This window comes from Perognathus longimembris, chromosome 3 (assembly GCF_023159225.1).
Source record: "Perognathus longimembris pacificus isolate PPM17 chromosome 3, ASM2315922v1, whole genome shotgun sequence".
NCBI classification, from domain to species: domain Eukaryota; kingdom Metazoa; phylum Chordata; class Mammalia; order Rodentia; family Heteromyidae; genus Perognathus; species Perognathus longimembris.
The window spans coordinates 113884898-113910386 of NC_063163.1; the positions used below are offsets into that span (position 1 = coordinate 113884898).

The 25489-nt window shown below is 49.4% G+C and overlaps 1 protein-coding gene across 2 annotated transcripts in view; it reads right to left on the reverse strand.

Moving 5' to 3' along the window:
* Drd2 (dopamine receptor D2) overlaps positions 1-25489 on the reverse strand; it is a 47416-nt gene that overhangs the window by 7515 nt on the left and 14412 nt on the right. Inside the window, exons 2-3 of one of the 2 annotated variants that reach the window (XM_048340982.1) lie at positions 1585-1900; positions 210-319 (exon numbers count right to left, since the gene is read on the reverse strand). In XM_048340982.1, the coding sequence (XP_048196939.1) occupies positions 210-319; positions 1585-1869 (395 nt within the window). In that variant the 5' untranslated portion in view covers positions 1870-1900. Of the gene's footprint in view, positions 1-209; positions 320-1584; positions 1901-25489 lie in introns of those variants that run through there. The other variant, XM_048340983.1, reaches the window with a different exon arrangement.

Here is a 25489-nt window from a genome sequence, read left to right on the forward strand (position 1 = left end):
GGAATTCTTGGTGACTCCACTGTCCATAGACTCCCTTTAGGGGCTATTCTGCGTTATCCTACCGCTGCCCCCCTCCCCCCTTCCCCCCTCCCCTCCCCACGCGCACCACACAATAGACGCATGTTCACACAGCCAGCTGTAAAGCACCACTGACTCTGAGGAGAGATGGGGTAGCCAGAAAGAGGGAGGGCCAGCCTGGCTGAGCTCACCTGTCGATACTGATGGCACACAGGTTCAGGATACTTGCTGTGCACATCATGACATCCAGAGTGACGAAGATGTCACAGTGAATCCTGCTGAATTTCCACTCACCCACCACCTGAGGACAGAGCAACATGATGGGGAGACAGCACGAGGGGACGTTTCCTAGGACTGCGGCTCCATCTCCCTAAGACAATTGGGTGGACTCAAAGCGGGGCTTGTGGAAACCTGGTGAGCCTCCAGCTGGGGTGTGGGGAGCAGTTGGGAACAGTGCTGCCCGTCAAGGTCTGGAGGCCATTCATCTCCCACCCACCTAAGTCCACTTTGTGCCAAGAGCGTTACAACCCACATCTACGCAAACACCTTGTCTATTTGGCATGTGCTCATCACAGGGACAACTACTGTGAGCTGTGTTTTCTTAATGCTCTGTGTTCCTGATGCTCTATTAGTAGCCTTCCCAGGGAGAGACAACCCCTCTTGGGCCTATTTAACTACTTAAACCAGCAGACCATCCCTTACACTCAAGTCAACCACTCCCTTTATGCTGTGCATACCAGGCCAATATTTCCCCCGGTCCCAAATCATCCCAAGGCCAAGGCCAGGCAACTAAGGACACCCAGTAGCCCAAAACCATTGGAATTACTCTGATCACATCATCCCTAAACTTCTCCTTCTGCCCTGTCTTGCATTTCCCACAGAAACTCCAGTACAAGCCTTGTCCTGGGCTTCTCCTCGCCCCTGCTTCTGCCTCCTGACTCAAGCTGGTGCTCCCTCCTGCACCTCTATGTGATATTCTGTGCCTCTCCTTCCTAAGGGAGCTGGAGTGGCATGGTAGCTTTCTCAGTGGCGTAGACCTCTTTGTGTCGCCACTCTGCATCATCTGGGTATCACCTAAAGTGATTCTCGGATATCATTTTAGAACTCCTACCAAGGAGGAAACTAAGCTTGGAAGAGTTCAGTGACTCAAGGTTCAAGACCCATTGGCTCAGTTCTAGTCCTGCTTTGGTCTAGGTTCTGTAGATCACATGAGTTCTTCCGTGTCAAGCTCAGTGTGTGTGAGTGGTGTGTGTGTGTGTGTGTGTATGCACGTGCATGCAAATGTGTTACAGAATCAGGACCCTAAAATGGTATGGAAAAATGCTCACCTACAGTACCTAACACAAGACCCAGCACTTAGAAAACACCCCACAAGTAGTAGCTGTGATTACTAAGGAGATCATCTGTCTACTTAATGAGCAAAGTTGAACCCAGAGGACAGGGAGAGACCACCTGGGGAACTGGCAGGCAATGTGTTGGTAGAAACCAGCGGAAAGCCTTAATGCAGGCTCTGGTGCAGGGGCCTCCTGGAGCCGGCAGAGAGCAAGGCAGGGGGCCCAGACCTACCTCCAGGTAGACCACCCAGGGCATGACTAACGTGGCCACCAAGAGGTCGGCCACAGCGAGGCTGACAATCAGGTAGTTGGTGGTGGTCTGCAATGCCTTCTCTCGGGACACAGCCATGCACACCAGCACGTTGCCGAAGACGATGATGAAGATGAGCAAGGTGAGCAGCATAGCATAGTAGTTGTAGTGGGGCCGGTCTGCCTTGCCTTCCGACTCATTGAAGGGCCGGCTCCAGTTCTGCCTCTCCAGATCATCATCGTACCAGGACAGATTCAGTGCATCCATCGGGGCAGCGGAGCCACTGGGTGGCAAGACTCTGCCGGGAAACACGGACACAGGGGGTGATCAGGAGGGCCTCCCAGGCCCACTGCCCCCCACACGGGGCTCTGGGCTGAACACCAATTTCAGGGAGTCAACAGAGATCTTTGCTTATGCATCCAAAGATGTGTTTTAAAACCAGTGTTGGGATTGCTGATACTCTTATGCTAGTAGGTTCTTGCCGACGGTAGAAGGATTGAGTACATAGGCATTTAAAAAGCATTAATAATAATAATAATAATAATAATAATAATAAATACGTAGGCTTGGAAAGAACTGAGCTTTCTTTCATTTCTTCAACACACTCATACGCATAATCCATGCCCCAGCCACAAGTCTTCCAAGAGTCCAGCTTCTAGTGGTAGAAACACAAGCAGCTATTCATTCATTCTCCATATACTATAAACATTTGCTAAGTATTGCTCTATACTGTGTCATAAACAGAGGCAGGAGAAACAATATACATGGTTCTACAGTTCATGATCTATGGAGAAAAAAAACACTGCCCAATTAATTTAGCTATTAAATCTGAGTCATAGCGACTAGGAAACGCAACGGGGAGGGAGATATTGGTATTCTTGCTTAGGTATTTGAGGAAGGTTTTTCTAGAGAAAGTGGCATTCCAAAGACAGATGTGTAGGGATTAGCAGGTAAAGAGTGTGGAGCCAAAGGGCAGGGTCTAAACATAGGAAGCAGTGTATGCAATGCATATAGATGTCACTAGGTGTCCGCCATTAGATAACAGGTGTCATGGTGGAGGACTAGAGAGATATTCGGGACAGCAGAAGTCTAGGTGGTCTTATCACCAGCTCAATGTAGCCAGCTTGTTTAAGTGAGATCACAGTAAACTTTAAAATTTGTGGCAAGAGCTAGACTTGATCTTAAAGGCAGCAGGAACCACACGATCACAGCCATCTTTTAGTGAGATGGTATGGATGGCAGTGTGGAATGAGGACGGCAGGGACTCAGGCAGGATGCCAGTGGAAGGCTATTGGAGGAATTTGAGCAAGAAATGAAGGGGTACTGATATATCCAATGGAAGTTCCCAGGGGTGAAAACTTCCAGAAGGAGGAGAATCTGAGATGAAGCAAAGAGTTCTTAAAGCAACTGACGGCATGGGTGGTGGTGGTGGTAATGTGATATTCCAGCCAAGGAGAAAACAGCACAGACTGAACAATAACGCTGTCTGGCTGTGAGATTGGAGGAAATTAAATGGAAGGGATACTCATAGGGCAACATGGATATGATCAGATTGGGAGCCCCTGAAAGGTTCAGAGCAGAGAAGGGTCCCCAGTGGACTAGGCTCTGGAAAGATCACTGGCCATTATGGTATGGAGGAGAGTTTGGAGTGAAGAGAGGTGGCTCTAATTCAAGTTAAGAGATGATTGACGGTCACAGAATGAAGGCAGTGATAATGAGGACAGTGGTAAGTGTTCAGAATTAGGAGTTAACAGGATAAGTGTGGGCAGGAGAAGGAGAGAGGGATGGATGGAGGGAACAGGGTGAGAAGGAGTCCAGAACCCCCTCCAGGATTCCTGCCTACCTTGGGCTCTGGGAGGCTAGCAGTGGTGTGCTCACAGAGAAAAGGGAGCAAAGGGGCTCAGGAGAAGACTCTGATACTGTATTCCACTGAGCCAACTGGCCCCTCTTCCCAATTTAGAGCACACAGCAGTAAACATGGGTGTGGCTATTGATCAGGCAACCAGGGCTGGCTTCCGAGCTTCATTTATCCAGCCAGCATCTGTTGAACCTGTCACGCATAAAACATTGACGCCTGAAGACTATGTGGGAGGCAGAGTCACTCCAGAAAGCCCATTCCTCCCTTACTTTCTTAGTCCTTCTGCCGGTCTAGCTAGTGGCATCTGCCAGGACCCTCAGCTCCCTGTCTCCCCGCATCCTCTCTATTCTCACACCCAACCGGGCATCTGTTTTCCTTTTTACAGTGTGACTCTGAGCCTGCCTTTTACACTCGTAAAGGGTTTTGAGAGTTTGCCAAGTTATTTTGGATATAGTATTTCGTTTATCCTCGAAGGCACTCTCTGAGGTTTTTGGTTACCATCCCCACTTCACAAATCAATAAGGAAAGTATCTGGAAATCTCCGCTGAGTGCCTACACATCGCTCAAAGCGAGGGTGGCTCAGATCCTCCCGTTCCCATGCCTGCTGCCATCTTCCCAGCGCGGACCATCTCACCCTGTCCTAAGGTCTCTGGCAATGCCGTTGCATAGTCAGTCTAGAAGAGAACCCATTTGTGGGTCTGTTTTTTCACTGAGGGGGAGCCTCAAGGATTGCACACTCTTGCTCATATCTCTTTAATGGAAAAATAAAACAGATTAAACACACACACATACACACACACAATCTTGTTCATTTCTGGCCACCGATTCTGTGGTTTGCAGGCAATGTACAATAGCTGTTTTCTGAACTGAGTCCAAAGCTCTGCTAGGATACCAAAGAAGAAAACCCCAGCCTTGAAATACACCTGTTAACATACATCACTGTCTTCACAAGTGTCAACAAATACTTCAGCCCAAGAGCATCACGGGTGCTGCGTGTCGGTGTTGGGTGTGGGCTGAACTGTAATCCTTACAAAATTCCTAGGGTGAAGCTTTAACTCCAGTGCCTCAGAATGGGACTGTATTTAGAAACTGGGACTTTAAAGAGGAATTTTAGTTAAAACTGAGGGCATTAGAATGGGCTCTAAATGAGTCTGACTTGTATTCATTTAAGAAAAGGAAACATAATGGACACAAAAGACGGCAGGGATGTACACACAGAGGAAAGACCAGCTGAGGAGACTGTGTGTAGTGGGAGGGGTCTGATTCAGCAAAGCCGATCCCTGGGTCCTGGCTGCAGGACAGGCCTGAGCGAATCCCAGGACCAGGTCGCACCTCGACTGGAGGACCCGGCTCTCCAGGCCCACCTGCTATCTAGGCAATGATGGCAGTTCTCATCATCCCATTGCAGAGGCTTTCACAACACAATGGGCCATGCAATGCACCATTGCTTTATGTAACACTTGGAAAGAAAAGGAACGGCATCAAACCCCAGCCCAGCTCTAAGATGAGGCTAGTTATAAAACGCATCCTGATTTCATAGAAGCTGCGGTGACAGTCCCGTGCATCTTAGGATGGCTGGAACAGACTGCCTCCCTGGCATTTCTCTGATGACATTTTCTCAGAAGGCCTGGAGGAAATCTGCCAGCCCCAGGCTCACCGCCCTCCGGCCCTGTCCATCCCTTTCCCCTTGTCCTTCTGCTCCTGGGTTACACTGATGACTGGGTTCCAAGGGGTATCCCATGAGAAGGCAGCGGGAGTTCTTGCCATACCCTGGCCAAGCTTGTCTAACCTGGCCAGAGCTGGTGGCCCTGTGAGGGACAGAGGGAAGGTTCTCAGGGAGGTAGCATGGAGCTCCTCCCTGTGTTCTGCACTGCCCCTCACTCCAAAGAAGTCAGCTGAGGTGCGGGACTACTCTGGGACTCTGTAGGGGCAAGACCACAAACCACACAGCACCCACAACCTTGCATCCACTGGAATTTTTGATGCTGTTGTTTGGGGCCGGGGCTAACTGTATAAACCCAAGGTGAATTATTTTTGCAGGCCTAGATTTTTCAGATGAATAAGATTCCTTAAAAAAAAAAAAAAACCAACCCATTGTCAAACAAGTACATGGATTTTAGATTACAAAATAAGATTAACTTCTTCGGTCAGATGCCACCTCCAGCTGCCCCCCTAGGTGGCTCTGGCCTTGAGCATAAAAGCTTCCAAAAGCTTCAAATCACACAGCCTAATCAAGGAGCATTTGGCAACCACCAAACACAGTGGACACAGCCACTGGGGTATCTCAGCCCTTGCCGAGGCGGACTCTTAATGGTGTCTTCTGGGAGAAAGATGGACAACTGAGCCCGGCTGTCAGGCTCCACCCAAGAACTGGCTGTCTTTTCCCTAAGCTTGCAAAGAGTGGCAGTGACTGTTTCCTATTCCACCTGTCAGACAGATGCTTGCGACATGCGTCCTCCCCACCCTGGGTGCTCCGGACCCCCCCCCCCCCGAGGCTGTGCATTCTCAGCCACCCTGGTGGAAGGTGGGAATGAGGAGAAGCCATGTATGTGGGTAACATGCAAGTTCCAGGTCACCCAAGTGCCAGAAACCATCTGTCCTTCATCTGCCCCTAGTATCTACTGTTATACACTGGCAGAAAACTCAACCAAAGAGAATAAAAGGAGGAAGAAAAAAAAATGAAGGAAGAATGAAAGGGAGGGAGGGACAGAGCTTTCAGAATCAGAGCCAAGAATCCAGCTCAGAAGTTGAGCACCTGCCTAGCGTGCACGAGGTGCCAAGGTCCATCTCCAACACTTGGAGGGGCGGGCAGGGAGCCATTCAGTGCTCGATTCCTCCCTCCATCAGGATTCCCTGAACATCCAGCCTTGCTCTAACCTTCCTAAACAGGGGCTTTCTAGAAGCTTCAAAGCAGAGCTTCCCCACAAGATGTCTGGAGCGAGACAAGGCATACGGAAATACCAGGCCAAGAGGACTATTGAGTCAGGCACCATCAACCCCAGCAGCCTCTGGCATTAGTCCTTGGAGTCTAACAAATGTTCCTGCTCCTTGTAATGCACCCCAGTTTGGAAATTAGCTCCCTCCTCAGCTGCCAAGTGCTGAGAGGAGGGCATGGAGTACTCGCATCCTGGGGATCCCACTCCCCGGGTTCTGAGACGGAGAGCACAGAAAGGGGCTGTGCAGAGACCGTGGCTGATCGGCCCAGCACACCCCTGAGGCCCGGTAACAGGGACAGCGCCTCACAAGTGTGTCAGGTATGTGGGAAGGAGAAAGGCTGCTTTGAGGCTTCACGGTTCAAGGTCAACACCCGACATTTTCTCTCCAGAAGAAAGAGAGGGATGTGGCGGCCCTCAGTCCCAGACTCGGGGTGGAGTGCTCAAAAAGGTCAGTGTGTTTGGGTGTGCATGGGACTCCGGAGGAAAGTGGATTGGTCCAAGAAGCGGATTCTCTTTGCTCCCTCCACCTACCTTTCTGTCCCTCTGTCTGTCTCTCCTTTCTGTTCCGTGGGGGGCACAGATCGGGGAGGTGGGAGGTGGGGTTGGAGGAACTGGGGTGCAAGAGACCTAAGCACCCTGCTTCCTGAGCTGTGCTCTCAGCTTCAGTCTTGAGCTGCCTCCTCTCAAGTTTGGTTGGCACTTGAAGGAATCTAATTGTCTAATTAAAATTTAACAATCCCTTATCAGGCTGGAAGGCGGGTGAGACACTGCTGTCTTAAACACGTCAGGTTTTTTTTTTTTCTTTTCTGAGACTTGAAGCATTTCAATGAAAAAGTGGAGGGAGGGCAAAAAAAAAAATCACTTCACATTTGCATCTGAAAAGCAGCTTGGTGGGGTGACTTGGAGCTGGAAGTGGGGGGATGGGATTGGGGCTCAGCACCCCCAGGCAACTCCAGGTACAGGACCAGGCTGTGGCGGCAGAGGAGGAGAGGGCCTTTCTCCTGAATCTATTGCAAATATTGCCCACCAAGGGGCGAAAAGAGTCATGGCACGACGCCCTCTTCTTACATTCTTCTCCTGCAACAAGATGTCCTTGAGAGATGGCGGAAAGTTTCTGGGAGGGGGAGCCGTCCACCTGTGAGGTCTTGAGAAGTGGACCCTGGAAGGGGATGTTGAGGCTAGACCCCTCCTCTTCCAGTTTTTTCTAGGTGCCACGATGTGAGCAGTTTCTTTCTCTGTATACGCTCGCAGGGATGCAGCGCAGGTCCAGAGCAAGTGTCAATCCGTCATTCACTGGAACCCCCAAAACTGTGAGCCAAGATAATCTTTTTGTCTGCAAGCTGATTATCTCGAGGGGTTTGTTAACATGGCAGAGTTGACTCTCCCTGCTCCTCGCACTGATGAGGAACAGTAACCCAGGAAGAAAGGGAACCTAAAATGGAGGTGAGAATGAAAGCTCTCTGAGAGACAGTGTTGTCATGAACATTTCCTGACTCACAGTGACCCCTGCCCTGGAGCCTGGACCTAGGCATAGGAATTTCTCACAGGCAATCCCAGCGAGCACTCAGGCCCCCCAAAAGCTGTTGTGCTGACCCTAAGAGATGGCTTCCTTTCCATCTACTGGGAGAATATTTATAACAAGTCTGTGCCTGACATCTCTGCCTCCATTGTGTGTGTGTGTGTGTGTCATTGTTTGAAACCTTGCTTGCCACCTTCACTTTGCAATCACCTAGGGCTCCAGGAAAGACAGGGCTGATCAATAACATCTTTATGACAAGGGCTAAAACTACCCCCTTAAGAAATCACAGAGCCTGGCAGGACAGATGATCACAAATGAAGACAATTACCCATAATGATCGGGCTGATCCCTGGAACCAGAGAAGCCACCTCCTGGGACCAGATTGCTCCCTTCCCCTGATGATAGTGGTAATAACTTCTCCAGAACCTGACATGATGACCAGCCTGGCATCAACTGTCACGGAAACTCTTAAACCAGGCATACCTTCATCCCCAGTCCCCACTTCTTCCTCTACTGAGTACCTCATGCTCACCTCTGTCCCTTGAAGATGACTGAAGTTGAAGGGAAGTGTCATCTTCCTGTAGCATCCTGCCACAGTCTCCTCTCTCTCTGCCATATTTCTGGTATAATAAACATCCCGATCACATCCACTATGTTCACATCTTGCCTGAATTCTTCTCTCAGTGGACAGAAAGGCTGCAGTTGCTTAGCTGGGCTGGCGTTCTGTCCACACACACACACACCCTCTCTCCTGGGCTCTTGAATGCCTTCCCTAGCCCCAGACTCAACCCTGCTATGGGGGTCTAGGTCTGTACCTTGAGAGATGGAGGCTAGTGGGGAAATCTACCCTGCCCTGTGGAAGTGGGAGAGACTTCCATAGTAGAAGTGCAGAAGGTCATGCTCTGACCCCACCTCCTCCCCATCCCTCACTCCAAATATACTGAATCCAACCTTCGAGTGGCAGGGAACAAGCAGGACGCACTTGCTCACAGAAGCTCAGAAACAGAGCCCAGACGTGCTTTCTGACCGTACCTGGCTTTTCCCAGAGTCATCCACCAAATCCCAGGCCTCAGTAGCCCAGCCTGAGGTTGGTTCTTTTGTCATCTGCTCAGAATCTCTTCTCTCTCGCTGCTCCCTGAGTCAAACCTTCCGTAGCAGCCTCAAGCCTCACATCCTATCTTACAAACCAAGCAAAAGCTATTCCTGGACACTCCTAAGACCTCCTAAGTCATCAGATCTACAATCCTGGGCCCCACTTCCTTGCCAGGCTCAGTCCTGCTGCTCGGGCTCAGGGGCCCAGGGTCCTGGTGGGTCTCTCTCTTCTCCCTCACTCCCTTCAGGACGATCTTCCTGAAGGGCTCCTTTCTGCTGCTTTCAGAACCCTCCTGCTCCTGGGTAACACTTAGTGTGGGTATAATTAAGTCATTACTTGTCTAATTATTTGTTTAGTATCAGTGATTTTTACCAAACTGTGAGCTACCCAGTAGAAAAAAAAAAAAAGAAAAATCACATCGCCTCATTTCTTCTGCCCTTTTCGCCTTCCAACACAGAGCCTGGCAATTGCAGGTCGGAGCACTGTCCATGGAGCTAGTATCTCGCTCGAGGGAGACACCCATGCCAGCCAATTCCTGGAGCTTACCTACCCTACAGCCATCTCTCCTCCCAGATCCTTCTCATGGGGAACCAGCTGCCTCTTCTGAGGACCCCCACCCCCACCCCCTACTGGTCCTGGTCACTGTGGAGGCTGAGGCTGGAGGCCAGGCTTGTCAGAGACAAAATGGACCATCGTGTCAGCACCCGGGGTAAAGAGAGGGCAGGGGCGTGGGACGTGCCGGGAGGTGGGAGGTAGGACTGGAGCACGAGGAGCACGCACTCTGTGGGAAGGGAGGATGGAAAGGTGGAGTTGGCTTCTGGGCTACTGCAGGCTCACATGGGAGGGTGGGGGAGCGGCAGGGGGGCGGGGGGACCGACCCGAGGTTCTACAGCAGCCACGATGACTTGGGGGCCATAGGGTTGCATCAGCACCAAGCCAAGACTACAGCATCCCAGTAAGCGCGGGAACGTCATCAGCGCCCAGCTCATGGGCAGAGCATGGTGAAGAAGGGAGGGAGGTGTCCCCCGGGGAGAACACCCACAGATCCTTACCCAGCCACAGCTCTAGAACCTGCCGGAAGCAGGGGGAGAGGGCAGCTGACAGTAACAGGAGCTCTCAGCCCCCCGACGCCTCCCTGTGCTTCCCTAATGTGGCCCAGTGGCCCAGATGCCCTCTGGAAAGATGGAACACCCCCCCCCGAAAGGCCTGGACCATGGTGGACCCCACTTCACAGTCTCACCTGGTCTGCACAGGCAGGCAGGTTGTCTGCCTGACAACCACCCCCCCCCCCCATCCCTGTGGATTTTGATGGCTCTGTACAAAACGTCTCCTCACAAACTGTCAAAGTGCCACACATTAATTAACTGCTCGCTGGAGTGACTCAGTGTGGGAGGGCCGGGAGAAGGGCTCAGTACTGCTAAGCCGCTGCCGTTCTCGGGGTGCGCTCTGCCTTTTGATTAAAAAACCGTCACGTGCTCGCGCTGCTGCGCAAGGGAAGGCAGGCCTGGGATGCCGGGCAGCAAGAGGATGGGGTGGGGCCCTGAGCCCCCTCCCTGAGAAAGAGAACAGGATCGGGAGGAAGAAGCTTCTAGAAATTGCTAGAAATTGCTCCGGAGGTTTCTAAATTCAGAACAGAGCCCACAGGCTGCTACTGTTTTCTTTTTCTTCTTTTTCCCCCCTCCATCCTTCTCAATTCTCCCCCCACCCCCTCCACAAAGGAAAGCAGCCCCCCCACCACCCCGGAGGAGGGGGGGTGCTGACTGAGAAGGTCACAGGAGCTCAAGGAGGCGGCAGCTTACTTAGCTGTCAACCTCCCCTCCCCCTCCTCCCCTCCCCAGCATAGTTGAGAGAGGGAGGGGGCCCCGGGGTCTCAGACCAGCCTCCTTGACCTTTACTTTAATTTCAGGAAAGAAGTGAGAAAACACACTCTTGAAAGTCAAGAGGGAGACAGATCCTGAGCCTTATTGCTCTAGAAGAAGGGAAAACAGTCCTGGCTATTTGGTAGAAAATTGCTCTGCGTTATGAACAGACTGCCCTGTTCGCAGGGTCTAGTTCAAATAACAGCAGGCTCTAGGATCATATGGTTGGGAAGATTCCAGAAGCCTTTCTCCTTGGGTCTCCCACTCTTTGTCTCCAGAAGACACCATCCCCCAGGCCACTTGAGGGGAAGGAGGGGAGAGCATTTCTTTCCTAGCTGACCTGACTCCCACATAAATACCGAGTTGGTGTCAGGATCACCAACACCAAATCGGTAGTAAAGCCTTACCAAGAAAATGCAAAACCCAGATTGCAGAAAAGGCTGTAGGACAAACCATTGCTTCCTTCCAAAAATAAATTGCAAAGAAAAGGAAAAAAAAAAAAGAAGAAGAAGAAGCGGGAGGAGGTGGGGTGACTCTCAAATAAAGAGACTACAGTCCTGGTTTAACCAATTGCATAGAGTGAGCCTTATTTGGATCCTGATTCAAAGAAGCCAACTGTTAAAAATCCATGACATTTCTGAGACAATTGAGAATTTGAACTGCAGGATTTTTTTTTTTAAATGATGTTAGGAATGACTGCGAACACGTTTTTAGTTGTTAGCAGGGGCAGGGTGGTTTATTGTTTTTGAGTGTTTATTGTTTAGATATACACTTTGAAATGTTTACAGGTGAAAGGATGTGATGTCTGTAATTTACTTGAGAATGGTACCAGGGTCCAGTATACAGATGACCATGAGGTGTTGTTGAAGCTGGGTGAGTGACAGATATACATGGAGGCTCATGACATCCTTCCTTTCTACTTTTGTATCTGTTTGAAATTTTCTATACCAAAATCTTTTTCTTTTTAATCAAACCTGCTCCTTAGCAGATGAGCAAACTCCTCCTCGTTGGATTACTCCTAAAATGAATTTAGGAAGGAACCAGCATGCAGTGGCTACTCAGTCAGCGGCAGCTAGGATCCTGCAGGTGGATACAGCAGTCTCCACTTGCTCCGTGGCCCCTGGTCCTCTGCCCGTGCCGGAGATGCCAGTCATGACTCATGCCATGCCACTTCCCAACAATTCCCCAGCGAAAAGCCCTGGGATGTTGGAGGGCAAGGAGTAGGTGGCTTTGTTTGAAGTCTTCTTGGTGTCTGTCTCGCAGAGTTGCAGTAAACCTGACCGTCTCCACTAAACCTCGGAGAAAGGGAAGCCCTACTTGGATGACTGATAAAGACAAAGGTCCTGCCTGCAGCCTTTCTGGTAAATTCTAAGGACACACGGCTAGGAGACACCTCCATTCCTGAGGCGGAGGGGGTGGGGGGAGGTGACATTGACCAAGATATAGTGTACTCATGAACTGCTTTGTTCATTGGAAAAGCTTAAGTACAACTACTTAAGGATAACAAAAAAACTAAAAAATTAAAGAAACATAGGATTTACTAATGAGACCTGTCATATCTAAGAAATGTGGCACGTCTGAACATATGCTGCAAAGCCCAAGGACTTACAGAAAATGTGGGTCCTAAGGGCATCCTGTTCATACCTTCCTTTGCCCGTCTGGGACCACAGGAGGAAGGGGCTGCTTCCAATGGCTCGCTGCCCACACATGCTCCTTCCTGGAGCTTGCTTTTGCCCAGTCTTGTCTTATCCCCCCTCCCATGCATCTGTGAGCTCGGACAGAGGTCATCTTCGCTCAGTGTGTACCCTGGCATCTGCCAAAAACAGCTGTCTATTTGATCAGTGCTTTTGAACCCTGTGGTTGGGGCAGAACCTGATAGCCAAGTCTCCACTTCAGACAGCCATCCACCTTCCTAGGGGGATTCTTTGAAGATAGACTGAGAAGAAACAGCCTTTAGCATAGCCTCTGGGCAAGACAAGAGCCTCCGGGCTAACCTTAAACCCAGTAGGAGTGAAACTTCTTAAATATCTAATCTCTTCATTTTACAGATTAAGAAAACCAAGACTGGAAATGTGGAAATGACTCCCAGAGCCGGAAGTTTCCATTCGCAAGATTTCAGTTAAGGTCTCTAGACAGGTCCTCAGCTGTATCCTACCCAGCTCTGTCTGGATCACAGTGAGGGCTCTGTGAACACCAGGTGACAGCTACCATCTTGGTCACTAGTGACATCAGCAGTATCTAAGTCTTCAGAGAAATGAAGTCAGCAAAGGAGAATAATGTTGGAGCTTCTGAGAGTATCTCTCCCAAAAGCAACCCAAACCATCTACTTCTGTGAGTGTTCATATGTCAAGGACCGTCTTCACAGAAATGGACAACAATTGAACTTCCTTCCTTCCTTCCTTCCTTCCTTCCTCCCTCCCTCCCTCCCTCCCTCCTTCCCTTCCTTCCTTCCTTCCTTCCTTCCTTCCTTCCTTCCTTCCTTCCTTCCTTCCTTCCTTCCTTCTTTCCTTCCTTCCCTCTCAATCCCTCCTTTCCTTCTTCCCTCTCTCCCTCCCTCCCTCCTTCCTTCCTTTGTTCCTTCATTCCTTCCTCCTTCCCTTCCTCCCTCCCTCCCAATCCCTTCCCTCTTTCCTTTCTTCTTTCCTATATAGGGTTTGAACTCAGAGCCTCAGGCTTGCTGAGCAAATGTTCTACCACTTGAGTCACACTTCTAGCCCTTTTGGCTTTCGTTTTAGGCTTTTAGACAGGGGCTCACACTTTTGCCTGGGCTGGCCTTGGACCATGATTCTATTTCTGCCTGTTGAGTAGCTGAGATTAGAGGCATGAGCCACCACACTTGGCTGTTTATCTAGCCTGACTTTCTCTTTTTTCTGACCATTGCCATGGGCAAAGGCATCGCCTGCTGGTCATTTACCCGTGCACAGGTGACCCTTCCCAGACATCCGGAGGGCCAGAGGTTGCTTTGAAGAATGATGCTGTTTTTCCTTCTTCCTCTTTTTTTTTTTTTTTCATTACTGGGGTTTGAACTCAAGACTTCATGCTTGCTAGTCAGACACTCTACCACTTGACCCACACCCCCCAGGCCCTTTTTGCTTTAGTTCAAATAAGGTCTTGTGTTTCTGCTCAAGCCAGCTGAGCCGGTGATTTTCCTTTCCATGCTCCCCACACAGCCAGGACAATAGGTGTGAAGTACCCACACCCTTTATTGGTTGAGATGGAGTCTCACTCACTTTTTGCCTGGCCTAGCCTCGAACAGTGATCCTCCCCTAGGATTATGGGCAGGGGCCTTCACGTCTGGTAGAATGCTGCTGCTTCTGGAAGCAATTTCTTTGAAGGTTCCCTATCCCTTTCTTCTCTAGGAGTCTGAGGAAAGGGCTGAATTGTTGGATCTGCTGTTCAGTATCCTCAGTTCAAATAACCCAAACCCTCACAGTTCTTCACCAGCCACAAACATGAAAGGGGGTTCTGTAGACAGGAGGGTCACTCGGCTACCGACAGTAGGTGACCAGGGCCTGCTTTACCTCAAGTCTTTCTTTAAACAAATAGCAAGTCCTCATGCTGCATCCCAAAGACGCACTTATGGAAGGGAAGGGAGGGAGAGACAGAGAAGGGGCCCCTCTGAGCGCACCTCAGGCTGGGGACTACCACAGGGGTGCGGAGCATTTTGGAAGCTGAACATAACCCAAAACAAAACCAAAAAAAAAAGCGAGTTGCTCTTATCTCAGGCCCCTTGGGACACAGCTGAGCTAAGTTTTCTGAGCCCGTCATGGCAAACAACATAATGTTGCTAATCAAACTTCCTATGCGCCCACCCAGTTTTTATAAATCAGCCTAAGTGAAGATGAATTAGCAGTAATGAGGCTGTCACAGCTCCCTGAGGCACGGGCTGACGAGAGCTTTGATGGTTATGGCAAGAGGGAGGAAAGCTCCTTCTCACAGGCATCAGCTGGAGCTGCCAAGTTGGGGCAAATAACTCTCCAGTGGGTGACAAGGCACCTTGGTCTCACCTGCAAATCACAGTCCCACACATGTGTGTGCACACACACGCGCACACACACACATATACACACTCACCCCTCCAAGAACTTCCAGCACTTTGCCTACCTGATGAACAGGGATTGCTGAATTGTGTGCTCTAAGCTCTCAGCCACCTAAGTAAGATTTGCAAAGCTCACAGAGCGTTTTGGGGAAAAAATAGACTGTATTGACAAATCAGAGTGTATTGCCAATATCTATACTTTGGAGATTTCACATCAAAAGACAGATCTCTAATTTCTTTTGTAAAACAAAGAAAGAATCCTAAGCTTGGGAACCTTAGATCAGCCTTCTTGCATGGCATAGTAAGCTGGGGTGGAACCCAAACAGCGCCCCCTGTCTGTAGACATGCCTCATGGACTGAAGAGGCACGGGAGGGCCCAATTCATAAGAAGGGGCTTCAAGGTGGGGAGGGGGGGAGAGGGAGGGAGCTGCATCTTGACCCTCTGCCCCCTCCACCATGTTCTTCCCAATTTCTTCAGCGCAGAGGAGGCAGTACTCATGGGTTGAAGTCCCCCTTCTGTCATCACACCCAGTCCCAGTCAACTGGGAGACATGAGTTCTAATTTACCCATCTGCTGTTACAATCCTAGAGTCCACCATTACTCGCAGGTCCCAGAAGACATTGGCGTGTGTGTCCCCATGTTATCACAGTGTCTGGGTAACTCTACTGAACAAGAGAAGCCATGTGGAAATGAGGCCTTCATATCCTCTCCATCACTTGGTAGAGACAGGAAGATAGACACACTTCCCAGCCTAGGAAGGGTTGAGAAGCTTGGGTGCCTTTGGGGGCCCAGTAGTGATTTTTCTGTAGCTCCCCATCCCTTTCTAGAACCTTCTCAGGAGGCCCAGATCCAACTGTTTGTGAATCACCAACTCTCCTGGGTCTGCCCAGAGTAGAAGTGACACCATAAAAACAATTCTCTCTTTCTCTCTCTTCTAAAGGTTGTATTTATTTACTTCCGACTTTCTATGATTGATCATCAAATTACAACTGCAGCCCAGGAAGTGTCAATCTCTTCAGTGAACGGGGTTCACACCGCAGGTTGGGACAGAGCCGTCCGTCTTCCTGGCCTGCCACGAATGGAGGCAGGGCCTCTGGTGACAGGGGTGGAGTACGGGACACCTGCTTGTTCTCTTCACTGACATCTTTCCTCTGCACACTGCTGGCCCCAAACTGGCCCCACACTGCTGGTTTATCTCCTCTACCCTCCTTCCATGATCTGAAAGCCTAACAGAAATGCTAGGGCTGCCTGGATGGTGCAGGGGGCCCAAGTATTCTGTTCCCCTCCAGGAGGGGTGCTCATGACCGTGCACAGGGCAGCCAGCAGGCGATGGCTTGCACGTCCCCTTGAATAGATGCCTTTCTCTGTATGCTTGGGTTGAAAGAGGCCACATTTCTTCCTCCCTGGATCGATTGCCCGCTAGAGGCCAACTCTTCCCAGGAAGCTGCTTATCTTTCTCGGGGCGAATTACTTATGGATGCTTCTTCAGTATCAGCACACGATTTGTTCTTCTTGAGTATGAAGCTCCACAAATGGGTCCACTCCATCTCCCGTGCTCACTGATAGCAAGGTTTGTGCCGCATCCATCTTTAACACGGAGAGGGAGCTCAGTCAGTGATGCGATGGCAACGGAATCGAGCAGGCAGGTTAGACACGTGATCTCTGAGCTGCTGATGCATTCGATTCGCCATCACTCTCGATTGTCTCGGGAAGGGATGTCCGCTCGCTGGGGCCCGTGGTACACGCGCACTTGTGGGGAGGATGCGAGCGTGATGGAGGACTGTGCCCATCGTCCCAGTACATGCAGAGAGCTGCGGCTGACGAGCCAGTTAGGGCTGCTTCCAAACCTGTCCCTGCTAGTTGTTCTTAGAATCACCCTTGCTTCCGCCCTCTATTTTATAAACCATGAACATACCTATGCCACACTCTACAAATGCCTCACTGATGCCCTTCAAAAGTCTCAAGGTTATGGAAGACCAAGAAAACTTGAGTTGTTGGCCCAGACTGGGAAACGGGACAACTAAAGGCCATGCAGGATCCTAAACCGGATCCTGGACTAAGAGAAGGACATTAGTGAAAGCCCTAGAATGAAAATTACAAATGCAAAGTGCATAGAATACTTGTCTTTAGCTGGGTGTGATGGCTCAGGTCTGTCATCCTAGCTCCTTAGGAGGCTAAAATTGAGAGGATCAAATTTTAAAGCCAGCCCAGACAATTCTTAAGACATCATCTCCAACAAGAAAAAGCTCAGTATGAACGAACGCTCATGCTCATCACCCCATCTGTGACAGGAGGCACAGATATGAGGACTGTGGTCTAGTCCAGCCTAGGCAAAAGGCAAGACCTATCTCAAACACAACCAAAGTGTCGGCGCCGGTGGCTCATGCCTGTAATTCTAGCTACTCAGAAGGCTGAGATCTGAGGATCATGGTTCAAAGCCATCCTGGGCAGGAAAGTTCGTGAGACTCTTATCTCCAATGAACCACCAGAAAACCTAAGTGGTGTTGTGGCTCAAGTGGTAGAATGCTAGCCTTGAGCTGAAGACCTCAGGGACAGTGCCCAGGCCCAGAATTTAAGCCCCACAACTGACAAGAAAGAAAGAACAACCAAAGTATAAGAGGCTGAAAGTGTGACGCAAAAGGTAGAGCACCCATCCTAGCAAGTACACCCTGAATTTAAACCCCAACACCACTAAGTACATGCATAAGTAAATACCTTTATACACAAACATACATACAGAAATGCAAAATAATGAGAGCAAAAGAGGCCAGGGGTATTGTCATCCTTGTCTGTCTCCATTTCTTTTTCAAGAGACTTCAAGAATCAATCCACAGTCCTCGGAGTCAAAACAGGGTCTTGACAAAGTCAGCTGTGGCCCAGAGCCAACACAAGCTACAGAGACACTGGAAGTAGCCTGGCCTGGCGATACGGCTCCCCCTCCCCCATCCCCAGACTCTCTTATGCATCCTTTCCAGGAGCCTGAGTCACTTCTTGTCCACTATCTTTCTCTTGGACTGACCTAGATTTTGGTGGCTCCTTACTGCAAGCATGCAAAGCCCCTAGAAGCTCTTCAGGTCCAGGTACCCACCAGCTCCTTCCAGGCCCCCACTGAGGGATGAAGACAGAGACAACTCACCGGTTGGAAGAAAATAGCTGTAAATCATACATTGGCCATGACACTCACATCCAAAACACACAAGGGACTCAAAACGACTCAATGACAAGAACACAAATGAACTTATTGACATCAAGATATATTGTCTTCACAAAATGCGTTGTTAAAAGACAAGTCCTTTGTACAACTACTTAAAGATAAATTTTAAAAGTCAAAAAAGAAATGGGGAAAGGATCTTACTGTATATTTTACAAAAGAGGGTATACAAAAGGCCAAGAGATAAATGAAAAAGAATTATAAGGCATGGGAGCCAAAGTATTAAAGTGGCTATTGTCAAAAAGATGAAAAATATTGATGTAACAATGGAAGACAGTATGGAAGTTCCTTATGCAAAGGTTAAAAAGAGAGTGACTGTAGAATCCAGCAATCCCACTTCCGGCATTTGTTTCAAAAATTGGAGCATGAGAGAGATATCTACACTGTCAAGTTTATTGCAGCATCTTCACAATAACTCAGATCTGAAAACAAGTGCCTGCATGAATTTCCAAACACACAGTACACAAACACAATGGAATACCACTCGACCTTTACAAAGATTAAAATGTTGTCCTTTGAAATAACCCTGGGTGAGTCTAGAATCTACACATTGTACTGAGGAAATGAGCTAGACACGGCTCACTGGTGCATGATCAGATCTTGAATGATCTCACTTATATGCACAATCTAAACAGACAAATTCAGAAATAGAGAATAGAAGGGTAGTTACCAATGTCTAGGGAAGCAGGAATTGTGGGGAAAAGGAGATACACTGGTCAAAAGTGTTTCAGTTAACTGGAGGACTAAGTGCTAGCTGTCTCCTATACGTCTGGAAGATTATAGCTAATAACAAAGCTGCATAGACTTCAACATTGCTAAAAGGGTGGATTTCAGTTGCTCTCAACACAAAGAAATGATGTGTATACGTGTACATTTTAAAAGAGAAGAAAATCCTGTCACATGCTACAACATAGACGAGCACCGGTGACATTATAGCAAGTAAAATATACCAGATACACCTTGTTTGATTCCAGTAAGAGCTATATATTGAGCCTTTGAGATCCTCTCCTAAGAATATCCTCCTTTGGTCTCAACCTGTAACTGTTTATAGTCCTGTTCAATTTATCATGTCCAAGTGTAATTGTTTTGTCTTCATGATCCATTGTGTTTATTTGTAAGTTTACAGGCACATTCTAATTACTACAAATGAGGAAAACCATGCAACCTATGTTTCTTTAGGTCTGGCTTTTGGGCTTGTATGTAAGTTTATCTGTTTAGGGGAGAGGAAGGGGGAGCATAGAAATGGAGGGACAAAGGGTGAACTAATGCAGCCGTGATACCCACTAGACATGGCAAAGGTATAATTAAGCTTTGAAAATGAACTATATGATTTGTGGGTGGGGACAGGAGGGAAAAATGGGGAGAAAGCAGGGGAAGGGGTGACACTGTCCAAAAAGAAATGTATTCATTAACTGACTTACGTAACTGTAACCCCTCCGTACATCACCTTTACAATAATAATAATATTTTTTTTAAAAAGGTGTCTAAAGTGATCAGACTCACGGAAACAGAAAGTAGAACGGTAGTAGCCGGGGGCAAGGGGACGGGGGGGGGGGGCAGGATGCCTAGGAAACAGAGCTCAAGTTCAGCATTCCAAGAGGAAAGCAATCTGGAGATCTACTGAACAACAGTATGAGTACATTTTGAGACTACTGCATTCTACACTGAACGATCATCTGTGATGGTAAATTGAATGGCTTCACAGAAGAAAAGGAAAAAAGAAGCTATGGTTTCAAATGGAATTTATAACCCATCTTCACTTCCTAAAGAAAGGAATGAACAAGTGAATGAATGAATGATGGGCTCCTTGTGGGCAGTGTGTCTCACCTGAGTGGAATAACAGGGTTAGGAGATTGATCTCAGATGGAGCCTACTCATCCGGTCTGGTGGCTCTGGTGGTTAGTCCTGAAATAAATGCGTGTGTTTTATTTAGCAAAATAGAACTCGGTGCCTATGGTGTGCAGAACATTTTGCTAGGCCCTGTGGGGGTGATAGAGAGATAACGCGGTGCTGCTCCTCAAAGCTAGCAGCCCAGTGGGGGAAGCGGATGAGCACTTGGGCAGCTGTCGGAAAGCCAGCGCTGGATTTGAATGCTTGACGGTGCCATTTCCTTGGATGAGTCACTCAACCCCTGTGAGGCACTAAGGTCTGGACCATTAAGGAACAAGCGTGTGGTGGAGATGTGGCTTTATTCAATGAGTGTGCAGTCACTCAGGGACAGGCAGTGACAAGTAAACAGAAAGAAGGGCAGTGCTCTGTAATTAAAAACGCAGTGACCCCATTTCCTTCCCTCCACCTTCCCTCCTTCTGTCCTTCATTCCCTCTCTCTCTCCAATCCTCCTTCTGTTCCTTACTTTCAGTGTAGGGACTGAACCCAGGGCCTTGTAAGCACTTTACCGCTTGAGTCATGCTCCCAGTCCATCCATCCATATATATATATACATACATATATATGTATACATACATATATATGTTCCTTTTTCCAAATCAGTTTATGCATTCAATATATCTTGGTCAGTGTCACCCCTTTCATCATTCTTCCCAGTGACTCCCAACCCCTCCCCTTCATTTCCTTAATTTCATAGGACATGCATTGAGTATTATGACCACATTCTCTCTCTGCCCTTCCTCTCTCCGTTCCCCATTTTACATGAGATAATCCCTGCTACTTTTCCCAGGGCTGGCCTCAAACTGTCTGGTTTTCCTACCTCAGCCTATTGAGCAGCTGGGATTACAGGAATGTTCTACTACGCTCAGGTCCTGTCTTCCCGTATAACGTTGTTAACGTTAACGTTGTGAGCTGCCTGGTCCTCACCGGCTCCCAAACCTCCATCCACTTCTCCAGATTCCAGCAACTGAGGCTCTAGAATTCTGCTTCCCCCCCCCCCAACCCCACCCCCACCCCCCAAAAAAACACCCACTAGGAGCAAAGTATTTGGGACTTTCCTAGGACAAAATCTCCATTTGCATCTAAATGGAAAAGAGGGAAAGGGGAGCCTGAGGCTCCGTGGACTATGAATGAAATCATTTTTCCGTCTTGAGCTTTCCATTTGTCTGCCCGCGCTGGCCAGCTTCTGCTGGAGCTGCCTCTGTGTGGGTGTCGTGGGTGTCGGCACCACACAAACCAGGCTTTCGAAAAGGAGCACCTAATTTGGAAATCATGGGCTGTGGGAGTGACAGCTTTCCAGGCTGCTGCCTTGATTTTCTGATCCTGGTCCCTTTGTAGGTTGCAGTTCCCACAGGGCGACGGGTTCTGTCACCTTGGCCCTGCTCATTACAGCCAGTGTCAATGACTGCCCTAGAGGCTGGGCCTAACACACTCTGCTTCCTTCAGGTTGCTGGGGATGGGGGGAGAGGAGATGCAAACAGGACACACACCAGGGCTTGCAGGGCTCGGAAAGGCTCCCAGAGACCTGCGCCTTCCCAGGCAGAGGGGAGGCCAGACAGCCAAAAAGAAAAGATTAAAAGGACAAAACAGATTTTCTTAGCCCCCTGAGCTAGCTGGTGACACAGCCCAGACCTGCAATTTAAAAAATGAAAAGAAAAAACAACAACTGCCCAAGGCTACAGCTCAGCTGGTTAATGATGTCTAACCTGGGCATTTAGCAGTTTCATACATGAACACACGCCTCCTTGTAATACAAACAGAGCCTGTGGGTTGTGGTGTTGTTATGAATCATAAAAATCACCTTCCAGCCTAGGATAATAACACGTGCTTACAGCACTCAGGAGGCTGAGGATCCTGAGTTCTAGGTCATTGCTACAGAGCGAGACCGTGTCCCAAAAGAACAACACCGCCAGGCATGGCGGCTCGAGCTTGAAATTTTAGGTGCTTGGGAAGCAGAGACTGGGGGAATCAAAGCTCAGGGAACTCCATCTCAACCAATGGCTGCCCGCAGTGCTACACGCCTGTCATCCCAGCTACACAAAGAAGCACAAAGAGGAGGATCATGGCCCAGGCCAGCTGGGGCGTAAAGTGACACCCTATCTCGCAATAACCAAGGAGTAGCACCTGCCTTGCACACATGAAGCCCTGAGTTCAAACCCAGAACTTCAAGAAGGAAAGGAAGGAAGGAAGGAAGGAAGGAAGGAAGGAAGGAAGGAAGGAAGGAAGGAGGGAGGGAGGGAGGGAGGGAGGGAGGGAGGGAGGGAGGGAGGGAAGGGAAGGGAAGGAAGGAAGGAAGGAAGGAAGGAAGGAAGGAAGGAAGGAAGGAAGGAAGGAAGGAAGGAAGGAAGGGAAGGGAGGAAACAACATCATTTCCAGGCCTCGTCTTTTCTTTGTGAGGTTTTTTTGTTCTAGTTTGATTTTTTTGGAAGTGAACTCGTATTCATAGCACTTTTGGAATATTGACTTGCTCAGAGTCCTGTGCGCTAGAGAATCCGGCAAGTGAGGCCCTGAGTAATTTGCTCACTTAGGGTTTGGACTCTTGCTGTATTTACAGCCTCAGCACAGGGGTGACAGGCGATGCCACATCTGGGGCTCCAGGCATCACCCGGAAGACACGCAGGGCTTGTGTTGTGGCTACGTTGTGCTTACTGCTTGATGGTGTTGGCTACTGAGAAACACAGCCCCTTATGCTGTTTGATGGAGAGGCCACGGGAGTCACCCCTGCAGACACAGTCTCCAACGCTTCAGCCAAGATTAAAGCACTAATCTACTTGAAAGGACACCACACCAGTGGGGGTGTGTGTGTGTGAGAGAGAGACACAAACAGAGATAGGCAGAAATAGGGACAGACAGACAGAGATAAAGAGACAGACAGACAGAGATAGAGACAGAGAGACAAAGACAGAGAAAGACAGAGACACAGAGACAGACAGAGACAAAGAGACAGAGACCGACAGAGACAGGAGACAGATGGAGACAAAGACAGAAGACAGACAGAGAACATCTACTGGATGCTCAGCCTTGCACACATCATGCACACTATATTTACATATCAAAAATAGTGCCTCATTTATACAAGTGCCAAAATTTTACAGTATGCATATTCCTTCTTTCATGGGACCACTTCCCCAATGGCCGCCATCTACTGCCAACTAAGCAAGGGAATGGAGGTGCTCTCATTGACCTTCCATGCCGGCGCCAATGACGGAGCCGGAGAGAGAAAGAGGCGAGTCGTCACAACACGCTGTGGAATGTGTTGCAATGAAAGTGAAGATGATAAACACAACCCAGGGTGGAACTTAATGAGACTCGGGGGCCGCCAGAGGGGTGGAGAGTGTGGGGTCAGACAGGCCTGGGCTGGCTTATCAGCCCCAGGTCTTACCATCTATGAGGTCCTGAGTGCAGCCCCTTCATCTCTCTGAGTCACCATGTCCTTGTCTGTCAATAACAGGTCCCAGCGTTTACGGCTGTCTCAAGGATTAGAGACGATATGAATAAGGCAGACAGCACGGTCAGGATGTTTAAATGGTAAATGGCATTCACTTGGGCAAAGCGAATATGATTGGAGGAACACGAGTCTAAATGTAAAATAGCACTGTCGTATATGTGGTTTATGTGTTCTGTACTAAGGCTTGAGACCCTCGAACGTAACTTGGGAAGGAGGAAGGGCACACCAGAGCCGCTACTGATTGTCACAGTCTGTTGGCGTTGAAAGGGACTCCGTGTAATCCGGTTCTATCATTTCATTTTTATTTTCATCTTTTGTGCCGGTCCTGGGGCTTGAACTCAGAGCCTGGGTGCTATCCTGAGCTTCTTTTCACTCTACCGCTTGAAGCACAGTTTCCCTTCCAGCTTTTTTTGGTGTGTGTGTGTGCTTACTTGGAGTCTTATGGCCTTTCCTTCCCAGGATGGCTTGGAACTGCCATTCTCAAATCTCAGCCTCCTGAGTAGCTAGGATTATACCAGCGTCCAGCCAGTCCCATCATTGTAGAAATAAGGAACCAGGAGGCAAGAACAGTGTTAGAGGCAGGATAATAAGAGAGTTCCGCGCCCCCCCCCCACCATGAACCACCCATACACAGAGGGAAGCCCCCCCCCCCATGCTACTGGACAGCCCCAAGCAATACTGTGCTTCCTGTCGCCATTTTGTCATATTTTCCCTTGCTTGATTCTGCGTTGGGGACAGAGACTTCAGAGTTTATGATTAGAACCATTGTCACATCAACTGTCCACACCAGTGGCTCATTTCTTACCACCACTGCAGCCCACCCAGCTCCGCCATTGGGCTGCTCCAGGGGTCAAAGCAGCCAGGGGCTATTTGCCAAGGATCACAAGTGATTTCTGTTAGACTGGCCTCAAGTCCTCCCAGCCCCCCCCACCCACTCCCTCCAGCTCCATCACCACAGGCTGGAGAAACAGAGACAGGGAGGTTAGGGAAAGAGAGTGGACCCAGAGATGGCCAGGCCGGAGGGCTTTCGAGGTTCTACCCCCATGAAGAGAATACGACGACCTGGAGAGACACCAAAGCTGCCAGCCTCGAAATTCTCCTGGGGAAAGAAATTCTACCCGTTGCTCATGTTCTACCTGGTGCCTTTTCTGGATTGAAGCATGCATAAGGGCATTGCTGTGGGGGCCCTGAGCTTCGGCCCTTTCCTCGCCTCCCCCTTCCCAGCCTGCTTGAGTTTCACTGCTCCCAAAAGGGAATGGACACTCCTGGTCATATGCCTGCCTGTCCCTGCCCTTTTCTCCTGTCTTTCCTACCAAGACCTTGGACTCAGTGGCTGTGACATTTCCATGGTGACAGGGGATAGGGAGACACTGCAGAGGGCAGTTAGCTGCTAGGGGATAAAAGACGAGGAAGGCAGAGGAACAGGAAGGGGAGGCAGCATGCTGGGTACTCAGAGAGCTAGTACAGGCTGCAAGCCACGTCCCAGGCAGAGTCACTGAGGCCTCCAATCCCCAATCTGGGCCCATCACAAGCTTTTCCTCCTATCTCCCCTCACCTATCACGGTGAGATGATTCACTGTTCTTCCCAGAGTCGCTCAAGTCATCCAACAAGCGATCACTAGGCATCTGTTAGGGACCAGGTCCTCACAGAGAAGCTGGTGGACTGAGGGCTCAGCCCCACTCAGAGCTGCTCTCATGCTCCAGGCCACTCTAGATGTGGTCGCCTGGGTGCGAAGCAGGACCCCAGGAAGAACCATGTGTAGGCCCTTGATTCCTCCATTGCAAAGTCCAGGAAATGTCCCTGCCATCATCATTAGCAAACCTATGTCCTTGCACACTGGTCAACTGGACAAACTCGATGTGTAGCCCTGTCGCAGTCTACTTGGAGGGGAATGTCTTCTCTCTTCTCCACAGGGCCTGCACCTACCCATGTCTTCCCCATCATCCTCTAACAGCTGAACCCAAATGTCAGCAATGGAGCGGCTCCTACTTCTGCCTTCATCTCCATCGTATTTGTGTGTAGGAGCACAATCGC